Here is a 14,325-nt window from a genome sequence, read left to right on the forward strand (position 1 = left end):
AACTACAACAGGAGGGACAACCCACACAAAGCACACATCTGGAACACCTGGCTCAGGTGATCAAGGAAGTGAGACTGCATTCCACTGGACACCCACCTACTGCAGAAGGCCACTCTTGTGTGACCAGGAGACGTAACAGCTCCACCTAATACATAGAAACAAACACAGGGAGGCTGCCAAAACTTGGGAGACAAAGATGTAAGTACAGAACTACAGAAACAAATTAAACATAATGGAGACAAGCAGTTTACTAGATGCACAGTTCAAAACACTGGTTAAGAGGATATTCAGTGATCTCAGTCAGAACTTCAACAAAGAGATCGGAAACATAAAGGGGGATATAAAAAACATAAGTTAGAAATGAAGAATGTAATACCAAATGAGGGATACACTAGATGGAATCAAAAGTGGATTAGATGAAGAAGAGGATTAAGTCAACATTTCTGAGATAAGGTAGCAGAACACACCTAGTCAGAACAAGGAAAAGAAAACACAGTCCAGAAAAACGAAGATAGTTTAAGGGAACTCTGGGACAACTTCCAGTGAACCAACATTTGTGTCATGGTGTATCGTAAGAAGAGAGAGAACAAGAAATTGAAAACCTTTTTGAAGAAATAATTATTGAAAACTTTCTTAACCTAGTGAAGGAAATAGACTTACATGCCAGAAGGCAGAGAGTCCCAAACAGCATGAACCTGAAGAGATCCTCACCAAGACAAATCATAATTAAAATGCCAAAGATTAAAGAGAGAATCTTAAAGGCAGCAAAAGAGAGCAGTGAGCTAACTACAAGGGAGTTCTCATAAGATTGTCAGCTGATTTCTCATCAGAAACACCAGGCCAGAAAGGATTGACATGAAATAATTCAAAGGGATGAAAAGCAAGGACCTAAAACCAAGATTATTTTCCCCAGCAAAGTTGTCATTTAGAATGGAAGGGCAGATAAAGTGCTTCCCACATAAGGTCAAGTTAAAGGAATTCATCATCAACAAACCATTATTATATGAAATGTTAAAGAGACTTTTTTAAAAGGTAAAAAAGATAAAAATATAAGTAATAGGATGGCAGTAACTATGTATCTGTCAATATTTACTTTGAATGCAAATGGATTAAATGCTCCCATCAAAAGATAGGGGAGGGTAGCTGGATGGCTAAGAAAACAACACCTTTATTTGTGCTGTCTACAAGAGACTTGACTTCAGATAGACACACACAGACTGAAAGTAAAAGAATGGAAGATTATATGAAAAAGGCAACAAACAAAGCTGGGCTAATAATACTTACCCCAGACGAAATAGACTTTACAACAAAGGCTATATAGCATGAGACAAAGAAGAACCCAGCAATTCCACTTTTGGGTATTTATCTGAAGAAACCCAAAACACTCATTTGAAAAGATATATCTACCCATGTGTTTATTGCAGCATTGTTTACAATTGCCGAGTGGGGGAGTAACCCAAGTGTCTGTTGATAGACAAATGGATAAAGAAGTGGTGTATATATTCAATGGAATGCCACTCACCTCTCAAGAATGAAATCTTGCCATCTGCAACAATGAGAATGGACCTAGGGTATTGTGCTGAGGAAATAAGTCAGATAGAGAAAGACAAAGGCCATATGCTTTCTTTTATTTGTGGAACCTACAAAAACAAAATAAATTAACAACAAGAAACAAACTCATAGACACAGAGACCATTTTGATGGCTGCCAGATGAGAAGGATGTTGGGTGAAAAGAGGGAAGGAATTGAAAAGTGCAAATTGGTAGTTACAAAATAGTCATGGTGATATAAAGTGGAGCACAGGGAATATAGTCAGTAATATTGTAATAACTATGGTGGGTGTCAGATGGGTACTAGATTTATTGGGCTGATCACTTTGTAAGTTATATACATGTCTAATCAGTATGTTGTACAGCTGAGACTAATATATGTCAACTGTAATTGAAAAATAAATTTATTTTAAAGAAAAAAGATAGAAAAGGAAAATAAAACATAGTTTAGGATGCTTAAAATGATAAATAAAATAAGATAAAAGAAATATGACCAAACTAAGACTTGTGTCATTAAATATAAGTGACTATAACTCCTGAGTTAACGTACAGAAGCACTTTGATTATATCACCAGCATCATTACCCAAATGTAGGCCAGCTATAGGAAGTACACCTAACACCAAAATTAGTAAGATGTGAAGTGCAGTAATCCACCATCATCTGTTGTCTTCAGAAAGTACAATTTTATATTTATACTCCAACTATTTAAAAATATATAATTGTTTCTGTGCAGTCTCATTAAAGAACACATTATTAAATATACTTGGGAAATGCAGGTAGAAAGAAAGCAGAGGTTGCAATGTTAAAAATCAGACAAAATGGAAAGATAAAAGAGAACATAGGGAAAAGGATAACTACAGAAAGTTTATTTCGCAGTGTACCCAGAACAGTGTAAATCTTTATACACTGAATAACATACACCCCATTTGTTTGGTGGATTGTGAAGTGCATATTTTCACTTTTTTGTCTTCTTTGAACTTAAACTGTGTTTTACAGTGTTATAGTTTAATTGGTGGACTCTGTTTTGCTCACTGGTACATAAAGTAATAATATAGTAGCTTACAATCAATGGTGCCTTAAAATCTGCAGGAAAAACTGAAGCAAATTAAGGAACACCATAATTTTGGGAGACTGCCATTTCTGCTCCTGACAGATCTACTAATCAAAGAACAAATATGTGAGCCCTGGCCAGGTGGCTCAGTTAGTTAAAGCATTGTCCCATACCCCCAAAAGTTGCAGGTTCAATCCCCAGTCAGTAGGGACCTGAAAAAAACTGGAATTATCTTCTGGAGGGCAGGGTCCCTTGTAGTACAGGCTTCCCTGTCTGGGTGAGTGTTCCAGGAACCCATCTGTACCAGTGTACTAGCCTGCATTGTTGTGAGAGGCCGAGTTCAGTTTCAGGGAAATTTTTTTCAAGCCTCTTTCAGTGCATTTGGCCATTTTGTGATGGGTGATTTACAAGCTCACTGCTGAGTGTTCAGCAGTTTTTGGCCAAAACTGACATGCCCTCTGTGCCCCACCCTCCCTATTCGCCTGATCTCGCCCAAACAACATTTTTTTAATTTCTCTGGATGAAAAAATATCTCAAAGAGAAATGTCTTGCTGATGTGGAAGAGGTGAAACAAAATGGCATGAGCACCAAAAGGCATCAAAAAGTTTTTACAGTAAGTTCAAAAAGTTTTTTGAACAGTGGAAAAACGTTTTGATAGGTGTATTACATCAAATGGAGAGTCCTTTGAAGGTGACTGAAGTTTATACATATAAGAATAAATACACAGTATTTATAAATTAATTCCAGATTCTTTTGGGCCCTCCCTTGTATCAAGGTTGCAGGTTTGAGCTCTAGTTGGGGTGCATATGGGAGGCAACTGGTAGACGTTTCTCTCTCCCATCAATCATTCTTTTTCTCCTCCTCTCCCCGCCTCCATCTTCTCTAAAATCAATAAACATATCCTTCTGTGAGGCTTAAAAAGCAAAAACAAATATGCAGATACAGAATCTAAGCAATGTAATCAATACATTTAATAATTATAGATTAGATTCTGCACCCCATGTAAAAAATAAACTAGGTTAGTTTAGGTTAGTAAGTAAATGCAAGAAATTTTAAAACTACAGAAAGAATATAACAATGACCCCAAAGCTATAAAAGTATAAAGTAAAGAAAGAGTAAGTAGAAAAAAAAAAAAAGAAAGAGTAAGTAGAGAAAAATCTCCTGACCACTTGGGAGTTTAAAAAGTATTGTCCTACATAACTGTTTTTTATAGAAATAGAAAGTTCAAATACAAAGGTTTTTTAAAGTATATATAAAGAGAAAAAATATGTACAAATCATAAGTATATTATTGCTTGATAAATTTTCACATGCATAAACAGAGTGCAAGTCAAGAAACAGAACCAAGGAAAAATTGCCTTAATCCCTCAGAGCGAAAGCCCCTCACACCACAACTGTCCAGCCGATACTCTCCACTTCTCTTCCCCAGTGACAACTATTTTGACTTTTTGAACAGATTAGTTTTTCCAATTTTTGAATGTTATATGACTGATTCATACAGAATGAATTGATTCATCCAGGTTCCTTTTGAACCTGATTTTTGCTCAGTACTGTGATTCTAATATTCATTTGTAACATAGTTTTTTCATTTTTGCTAATGATAGATAGTAATACATTTTACGAAGACAGCACAATTCATACACTCTATTGTAGATGAGTATTTGAGTTATTTCTCACGGGGAGCTTTTGGTGAATACATATGTAGGCGTTTCTGCTCTGTACATATCTAAGGGTAGAATTACTGCTTCATATAGGATATGCTTAAGCTCAGTTTCAGTAAATACCACCAAAAAGATTTTTGCAAAGTTAGCACATCAGTTTATGTTCTTAGCAGTTTATAGGAATTTCTGTTTCTCTCTACCCTCATCAATACTTAGTACTATTGTCTTTTCCATTTTAGCCATTTTGATATAGTGGTATCTCGTTTTTGTTTAATTCCTGTTTCTCTCATGGCTAATGAAGTTGAACATCCTTTTATATTTGTTGTCCATTTGAATATGCTCTTGTGAAATGCCTGTTCAACTCTTCTTCCCTTTTTTTATTTATAATTTTTCTTGTTTATCTTTGGTGTCATTCTCAGTTTCAAGAAAAAACCTTTAAATGACTCCCTAAATATGATTCCTATAGAGTTTTTTTATTTTTTAGTATTTTTATCAGATTATGGAAATTTGCTTTCATTCCTAGTAGGTTAAATGTTTTTAATCATTAATTGGTACTGATTTTGTCAAAAAAATTTTTGCCTCTGTGAAAATGATTATATGCTTTCCTTTTTTCTGTAATTTAGGTAATTACATGAATTTAATTTCAAATATTAATATACCCCTGAATTCCTGTAATCCCATTTGGCTGTGATATATTATTCTTTTTATGTATAATGGGATTTAATTTGTTAAATTTTGTGGAGGATGTTTGCATTTACTTTCCGGAGAGAGATTGGCCTACAATTTCCCTTTCTCATAATGTCCTCGTCAGTACTCTATTACAAGAGTACTCATGTAATAACTTTTGAATGAAAGTAGTAGGAATATATTTCATTGAATTTTTAGAAAATGATACCAGAATGCTATACTTCAAAAGTTTGTTGGAAAACTTCTGTTTCTGGCTAAGATGACATGGCTTATTTCAGAGCAACCCTACCATTAAGAGCAAAACCATATAAGTATAAGCTGCTGTGAAAAAATACATATACACTATAGAGTTACTTAAAATATTCTACATATAACATTATATCTTATATATTATATAATACATATATTTATATATAACCACATAATAAAAATTAAAGTATGATTGTTATAAAGAGCCTAGTAGGTGGTCTGAATAGTAATAATGATGTACTGGAAATTGAATCAGTGAGCTGAGAGACCAGCTGAGGGATTCCATCAGCACGTAGTAAAACTCACGGTGAGATGAAAATAGTCAGAATTTATAATACCCGTCTAATACCATTCTTCTAGAGAGAAGAAATAGAAAGGAGATAAGAAAATATCCCTCAAATGAAGAATGATTGTATCTTTAGATCAGGGGTCAGCAAAATTTTACTGTAAAGACCGGATAGTAAATATTTTATCCTTTGTAGGCCTTAACACTGTTTGTCCCAGCTACTCTGTTGTTGTAGCATAAAAGCAGCCATAACAGTAAATAAATAACTATGTTCCAGTAAAATTTTATTTACAGGAATAGGAGGCAGTCTGGTTTTGCCTCAGAGCTATAGTTTGCTGACCTCTACTTGATCTTAAAAAGGTCTACTGAATGTCCCATCAACGTTTCTCTGTCTGTCTGGATTTACCTATTCTGGATGACGCATATAAATGGAATCATATATGTGACTTTTAGTGTCTGGCTCTTTCACTTCGCATGTTTTTGAAGTTCATACACACTGTAGTGTGTATCGGTAACCATTTCTTTTTATGGCTGATACTCCACTGTATGGATGTACCATGTGTTGTTTATCCATTCATCTGTTAGCGGACATTTGGATTGTTTCTCCCTTTTTACTATTGTGTGTAGTGCTGCTATGAGCCTTTATATATAAATATTTAAGTATCTGTTTCTAGTTCTTTGGTAGATACTTAGAGGTGGAATTGCTGGACTATATGGCAATTCTCTGTTTAACTTTTTGAGGAACTGCCAGACTGTTTTACACAGCGACTGCATCGTTTTACTCTCCCACCAGCAATACCTGTGTTACACCTTCTCCACATTCTTTCCAGCACTGTTTTCACTCTTTATGGTGTAGCCTGCCTAGGGATAAAAAACACAGGAGTTTCTTACAGCTCTGAGTTTTTGTGTAATTTCACAAACATTGGGAGAGGTATCCACAGAGTAAGGAAAAAAAAATAATGCAAAAGTCTTAAGTTGGGCACTCAGAACTGTTAGAATGTTTAACATTTGTTTAAGCATTTAAATATGAGATGATGGCTGGGATGATGATTATCATCCTAAAATATACACACTCAGATATGTCTGTATTTTTTTTATTCTTTCTTTTAGCTACCTGAGAAGAAAAGGAATACTAATAAATGAAACATCTGTAATTGTATATGCTCAGTTGCTCACAGGTCGTAAATATCAAATAAATCAAAATGGTGAAGTTCATCTAGAGAAACAGTGGTCCAAACAAGTTCTTCCTTTTGTTTATCAAGCTATTGTTAAGGTAAGTCTCCATCAGGCCTCAGTTCTGTCTTAGTGTTCACTGTTACACTGTGTGAAGGAAAAGCTGATAATTAACATTTGTTTATGAATAGAAGAGTAAGGTAGCAATGTTTAATGGAGACTATCATTTAATATAATTTGTAAAATATTGTTTGTTTTGAAAGGAATATTACATACTTAAGAGACTTTGTGGTTAGGAACTTGTCTTTTTAATTTATTTTTTTAACTTAATCTCTAAAAGAAAAACCCCAGCCTTAACTTATACCCTTGCATTTTTAGATTTTTATTCTCCAAAAAAAAAGTTTGCCTTACATAAATTAATAAGTGGAAAAGGCTGTTGTGTTTGTAATCTTAGATATGGTATGGGGACAGAATTTTTTTAAAGCATGTGGTGATACTGTAATTTGGGGGAAACAGTGTAGTGATTAAGAGCACAGACTTCCTAGCTGTATGACCATGGACAAGAGTCACCCAATTTATGTTCCTTAGTTTTGTCATCTGTGAGATGGGACTAATATGACCTCACTGGTGTGGCTCCATAGATTTAAGTGCTGGCCTGTGAACCAAAAGGTCGCTGGTTCAATTCCTAGTCGGAATATATTAGGAAGTTGCAGACCAGGTCCCCACGTTGCAGACCAGGTCCCCAGTTGGGGACGTGTAAGAGGCAACTGATCAATGTTTTTCTTCCTCCCTTCCCCTCTCTCTAAAAATAAATGAATAAAATATTTAAAAGGAAAATAAGCAACAAATAATAGTCTCTATCACAGAGGGTTGTCTTATGGATTAAATGAATTTATAAATATGTGACATACCTAGAAGTTATCTGGTATATAAGCAGTCAGTTAATTTTAGTTACTAGTGTTGTTAGGTAGGGTAGACACTCTTTAAATTTGACATCTATAGATAATATCACCATAATCCCACAGGAAAAAAACTTGGTTTGCAGTCTATAGAAGTTATGATTGTGATGGTATACTTTTATATTTCATTCTGTATAGGACATCCGAGCTTTTGATTCCCGTTTCTCCAATATCAAAACATTGGATGACTTGTTTCCTCCAAGAAGTATGGTCTTTATGCTGGGAACCCCCTATTACGGCTGTGCTGGAGAAGTTAGTTCTGTTATTGTTAATTAATTTTTTTCTGGTTTGAACTTAATACAGTTCTTTAGCTTCTCTTCCTTTAGGTGTAAAAAAAGGTAATACTGAAGGGGAAAAATAAAAATTAATTCTTCATCTAACTAATGAACATGGTATTTGGCTATGTATATTTTTAGTCTTGAGTAGGTTGGTGTCAGGAGGTGGGGAGAAAAAAAAAGAATTCAAATCCTGCTCTCTTTAGTGTTATATTGTGGTGGTATATATAAATCAATTCTATAGTTATTTTAGATGTATTATTGGGTTGATGAATTTGTAAATGTGTTGATACTTTGTGGCAGTCCAGTTCTCATGTGGAAAAAAGTACATGCAAATAGGCATGTATGCCAATACATACATGTATTTTCTAGCTCTTTTTGCACTAAAGGATCAGAAGTGAAGGCACTTTGGTAGCAGTGAACACATGTAATACAGGGACCTTGACCTGTAATGCCATGTCCCACTAAAAAGAACAGGGCTTCTCAGAGAAACGGTGGGGCACAGGGCTGGGCAGGGTAGGTGCAAGATGAGCCTGAAACCTCTTGTATTAGAAAGTAAGGGAATGCTCAAAAGAATGGTGGGAGCACATCACACATCACACATCCACGGGGACCAGGTTTAAGGGGCTCCTGCTGGTCAAGTCTGGGACAAATTGAGTGTCAAAATAATGAAGTACAGTAATGAACTATAAATCATTGGTAGGGGGAGATTGGAATTTATAATTACTTAGTGGTAATAGATAATAAATAGTGAAGGGAAGGGCTCTTGCTTAGAGTATCGTGTCAAAGGTGAATGTGGGGGTAATGCTGGGGTAGAAACCATCTTTCACAACCATTAGGACATAGATTGCATTAGGCAACGATCATTCTTGGAAACTAAATCTAGAGGAAATTTTTGATCAGGAGTCGGGTATTTTCATAGTCTTGAAAGCGTTTTCCCACAAACTGTTTATTAGTTTTGAGGGCAATAAATAATTGTAACTGTACAGTGAAGAAAGTGAGCAACATCTTGATGCTGTGATCAAAATTAGTAGTACGGTGAGGACAGGTGAAACTATTCAATATATCGTGTATCTCCAGGTGTGATACTTGAGGCACACATCCCCCGTGCAGTGTTCTGGCTCTGAGTATTACATAACCTTAAGCTAATCACAAGGAAGCATCAGAGAATTTGAAAATCCATAACCTTTATTTTTTAAGGCAGGGTAGAGAGGGAGGAATGAATTCTATTCTTCAAAGTGTCAGTTTATGAAAGAGAGAGAAGAAGTCTGGATGTATTCTAGATTGAAGGAAGTTGAAGAGACATGACAGTTAAATGCGATATCTGGTCATAACCTGGATCCTGCAGTAGAGGGAGAAAGGGTTTTTTTTTTTTTATATAAATTACATTTTTAGGTCAACTGGCAAAATAGGACAGTAGTTTAAAGTATTTTATCAATGTAAATTTTGTACTTAATAATTATACTGTGATTATATAATAAAATATCCTTCTTAGGAAATAGACACTGAAATACTTAGGGATAAGCAGCACAATACATGTAATATACCCTCCAAAGGTTCAGAGGAATAATTGCATATGTTTAAATGCACAGGCAGAGCACAAATGTTAACACAAGTAGAAGAAAATGTTAACAAGTAGGTTAATTTAGGTAAGTGTTCTTCAGGTGTTCTTTGACCTGTATTTGCAACTTTTTAGTAGTTTGAAATTATTTGCAAATTAAAATTTAATATAAAAAAAGACTGGTTAACTTTTAATTATTTGCAAATTAAAAGTTAATTTAAAAAAGACAGGTTAACAAGATACAGTGACTCAAATTTACAGTTTAATTACATTCACTTACTTACAAATTCCAAGAGAATTTCCACTATCTAACTTTGTTGTCTAATTGTATCTCAGAAATAATAAGGTGTTCAATTAAGTAGAAAAGTCAAGTAAATAAAATGTAGTGAAACAGACTAAAACATACTGTGATTTTTTTTTCCTGCAAGGTTCAGGATTCAGGGGACGTGATTACAGAAGGTAGGATTCGTGTGGTTTTCAGCATTCCATGTGAACCCAGTCTTGATGCTTTAATACAGAACCAGCACGTGAGTACTATACTCCATATCGTTTAATCCAAATTGAGCTTTAAAAATATTAGAGGGGTCCTGGTTGGTGTGGCTCAGTGGATTGAGTCCTGGCCTGCGAACCAAAGGGTGGCCAGTTTGATTCCCAGTCAGGGTATATGCCTGGGTTGCGGGCTAGGTCCCTAGTGAGGGGTGTGTGAGAGGCAACCACACATCCATGTTTCTCTCCTCTTTCTCCCTCCCTTGCCCCCTCTAAAAATAAATAAAATCTTTAAAAAAAATAAATATAGATATATTAGAAGGATATTTTTGCCAACTTCTTTGAATGTATCGCAAATATTTTATTGAGTACTGATTAAAGGCTCTCAAAGTTACATCTAGGATTACCTAAAAATCAGTGTAAACTTTGCTCAGAACTTCATGTAGACCTCTGAGGGAGAAATCACTGAAATCCCATTGTTAATCTCTAATGGTTATTATAGGTTATTGTAGCCAAGCTTTTATGCAGCACATTGATTAGCATACCCTCTGGGGATAAACTTGGTTTTTTTAAAAATATTTCATAATTAAAGCCTACATTTTTAGTTACCATGAGAAATGGACTTCCTCTACAAATTAAATGTCTCTACTCAGCTAAAGACAAACAGCCACTTGAGTCAGTGAGGAAATTTTATGCAAGGACACAGCATCCTTCCTCGGGACCTATTTCTCCAAAGATGTTTACTGGCTTCTTTTTATTTTTCCCTGTTAAAATAAGGGAAGGATGCTGGTATGTTATTTTTGCTTAATGACTGGATAATTAACTTGACTAAAATTAATTCACAAGCAGCCAGCTGTTGGTACTTTTATTTTCTCTAATGGCCAAATCTAAAGCTTATCCTGTGGGATGAATTTAAGGCACCGAGTATCAGCGTGCCCATGAGGAGACTTTAGGGAAGGCAGAAAACTTCCTAAAGTCTTACCATGAGGCCTCTTTTGGAGAAAGAATCCAGAAAGCAGTCAGGAAACCAGGAGAGTGGCCCGTTAGATAAAGAGGCTGAGGTTCTGTTCTGGATGTCGTTGGAAGACCTTTGGTTCCTTCCCTCACGCCTGCCTTTTTCTAGGAGGCTGCTCACTTCTGGTGCACAGTGTTGCTCGGTGGGCTTTCTTCAAGAGGCGTTTTCTTTATGTACCTTTAACTTCTGTTGAAGCCTTCTTTCTCTTCTGTAATGTTCTCGGCTGTTTATTTTACATGTTCTAAGATATTTATATGGTTTTAATTAATTTTGATTATACTATAACCCTGTATTTCCCAAGAGAAATACTATTGATATTTTGGGCTGGACAGTTATGTCCTTTATCTCGCAGGACAGTTGGCACCCTTGGCACCTGAACACCGAATTCTAGTAGCCTGTGTCGATTATTGTAACTTAATGGTTATTAGAAAAGTGGTACTACCTGTGATAGAGAACACCTACCTCAATTTTTACTATCTGTTCTGGAAAGCATACTTGATTTGTCTGTATTTCCAAATCTGATAAGATTCTTGATGGAGAAACTGTGTCATATTCTTTACTAGTCTATTAATATATTTTAATAGTGTCTTTATATTCCAGACCACTAAAAATATTTGTCTATTTTGAAGTGATAGTAGACATGATCATTAAAAAATAATGGTGTCTGAATTAATTCCTTACCAATCTCTGGAAGTTTTGTATATATTGGTGATAAAATGTCCTTATATTCATATAAAATGTTTATATAAAATATATAACTCATGTAAACATAGTACACTTATTTATTTATATACTCATTAATGTAAGCGGAGCACCTGAAACCCATGTGAAATAAGTGTGAGTAACTGCACAGTTAGAAGCGTGTGGTCACTCACCACACTCGGTGCTGGGTTTTCAGTTTGCTTCCTGGTTAGAAATTATGTGATCTGATTTTTTTTTCCAAAAATTGACAATCTGCATGGTTTCTTTCCTGAAGATTACATTTTATTGACTGTGTTAATTATAAACTTACACATACTTGTTACATTCCTGTGATCATAAGTATTAGGAGAAACAGGTACTTATATCCATATATGAAGTGTACTGTTAATTTTGTTCAGTAGCAGCTATTTTGATGACATACTTATGTTTTATTGATTATAGTAATTATCAAGGCCTCATTTTTGTCCCAGGTACTTTACTAAGCCCTACTTAGAATATAAAAATTAATTTTTAAAAATATAATTCTTAGCTGCAGTGTTTGCCACTTAGTATTTAGAGTAGAGTTTATTTCTTGAGACAGGTTCACAAACTGTGTATTTCCTCTTCCTTTTACCGGCCCTTGGAAGTTTTGTCCTGTAAGGAGGAAGAAGAGCAGGGAAATTCTGCCTACAGAGCCTTTAAAAAGAAAGGGAAGTGACCACTTACTTTTGAGAGTTTTTATATAGCTACAGTCCAATGACTAATCTCGTCTTGGATACCTCCAAACTTTAAACATGAAGAAATAACATTGAATGCTTTGTGTTTCTGTAATGACTTTTTTGTTTTTATATTTAAAGAAATATTCTATAAAGTACAACCCAGGATATGTGTTGGCCAGTCGCCTTGGAGTGAGTGGATACCTTGTTTCAAGGTTTACAGGAAGTATTTTTATTGGAAGAGGATCTAGGAGAAAGTAAGTTTATGTTAAAGAAATTTGCTTAAAAGTGGCAGAAAAAAATTTAATGATAAAGATAAAATGGTTAATATTTCTGCATATATTTTCTGTCATTGATTGCTCTGACTTGTCCTTAAAAATTTTGCATAAAATCCTCTGATGGTAATATGTTATCTAAATGATGCATGTTATCAGTGGTTGAAAAGACAACTGTTATTTTTAGCAGCTAACAAATTGAACCTTGAAATAAGGTATCAAGGTGTGTGTGAATCTCAATAATATATTTCCCTGCATTTTTTATTTCACTCTCCTGATTAATTACATAATATATGCTAACTATTAATATGCTAACTATTTGTTAACTTGGATTTTGAAGCCTTTCCTCTAGTTTTTTGAGTACTGCTACTTTGGAAAAACTGTGGTAATTAAAATACAGAAGACAACCAAAACTCAGTTTTTCTAAGAATTGAAAGCAAAACCTTTTGTTCTTTTAACAAAATTTTAAAACTTGTATGTGTATGTGTGGTTTAAATTTAGCCCTCATGGAGACCATAAAGCGAATGTGGGTTTGAATCTCAAGTTCAACAAAAAAAATGAAGAGGTACCTGGATATACAAAGAAAGTTGGAAATGAATGGACGTATTCATCTGCTGCAGAACAGCTGCTTGCAGAGTACATAGAGAGGTAAGTGCTGAGCAAGATGCTACTGGGCATCCAGAAACGTGGGAGTGGAATAATAATTTTGCCTTACTGATAGCAATTTTAGAGGAAAGATGTTTCTTTTGGGAAAATTTGACATGTATTACATATGAATATTTTTGGCATTGTCAGAGATTTATTTATTTTAATTTTAAAAAGTTTTTTTAATTACAGTTGACATACAATACTATGTTAGTTTCAGATATACAACATAGTGATTAGATATCTATATAACTTTCAAAGTGATCACTCCAAAAAATCTAGTACCCACCTGACATTATACATACTTTTACAATTATACTGACTATATTCCCTATGTTATATTTTATATCCTTGAGGCTATTTTCATAACTGCCAACTTGTATTTCTTCATACCTTCCCTTTTTTTCATCCATACTCACAATACCCATGTCATGTGATAAACCATCAAAATGTTCTCTGTATGTATAAGTTTATTTCTGTTTCATTCATTTATGTTTTAGATTCTACATATAAGAGAAGTCATGTGTTATATGTCTTTCTCTGTGTGACTTATGTCATATAGCATAATATCCTGTAGGTCCATCCATACTGTCGAAAGTGGTGAGATGCCATGATTCTTTATGGCTGAGTAATATTCCACACCATATATGTACGACATCTTTTTTATCCATTTGCTGTCAATGGACACTTACTTTGCTTTCATATGTTGGCTATGGAAAATAACGCTACATTAAATACAGAGGTGCATATGCCTTTTCGAATTAGTGTTTTGGATTTCTTCAGACACTCACAAATGGGATTGCTAAGTCACATAGTAGATAGTCTTTTGAGGCACCTCTATACTGTTTTCCATAGTGGCTGCACCAATTTCTAATACCCCCAGTGCTCAAAGGTTCCCTTTTCTCCATTCTGACAGTTGTGAGGTGATACCTCACTGGTTTTAATTTGCATTTCTGTGATGTTCAGTGATGTTGAACAACTTTTCATATGTTTATTGACCATTAATTGTCCTCATTGGAGAAATATCTCTTCAGCTCCTCTGTACTATGAAAAAT

At 34.7% G+C, this 14,325-nt stretch overlaps 1 protein-coding gene across 4 annotated transcripts in view; it reads left to right on the forward strand.

The window, feature by feature from the left end:
• Positions 1–14,325, forward strand: part of XRN1 (5'-3' exoribonuclease 1) — a 164,586-nt gene that overhangs the window by 69,982 nt on the left and 80,279 nt on the right. For 3 of the 4 annotated variants that reach the window (XR_005065238.1, XM_037037720.1, XM_037037721.1), the window contains exons 21-25: positions 6,595–6,757; positions 7,755–7,868; positions 9,881–9,979; positions 12,492–12,607; positions 13,127–13,273. Coding sequence is in view for 3 of the 4 variants with exons in the window: in XM_037037720.1 (XP_036893615.1) it covers positions 6,595–6,757; positions 7,755–7,868; positions 9,881–9,979; positions 12,492–12,607; positions 13,127–13,273 (639 nt within the window). In the remaining variant the exon portion in view is untranslated. Of the gene's footprint in view, positions 1–6,594; positions 6,758–7,754; positions 7,869–9,880; positions 9,980–12,491; positions 12,608–13,126; positions 13,274–14,325 lie in introns of those variants that run through there. The other variant, XM_037037722.1, reaches the window with a different exon arrangement.

Source organism: Sturnira hondurensis, unplaced genomic scaffold (assembly GCF_014824575.4).
Source record: "Sturnira hondurensis isolate 20B ecotype Veracruz unplaced genomic scaffold, ASM1482457v3 Scaffold0023357, whole genome shotgun sequence".
Classification (NCBI taxonomy): Eukaryota; Metazoa; Chordata; class Mammalia; order Chiroptera; family Phyllostomidae; genus Sturnira; species Sturnira hondurensis.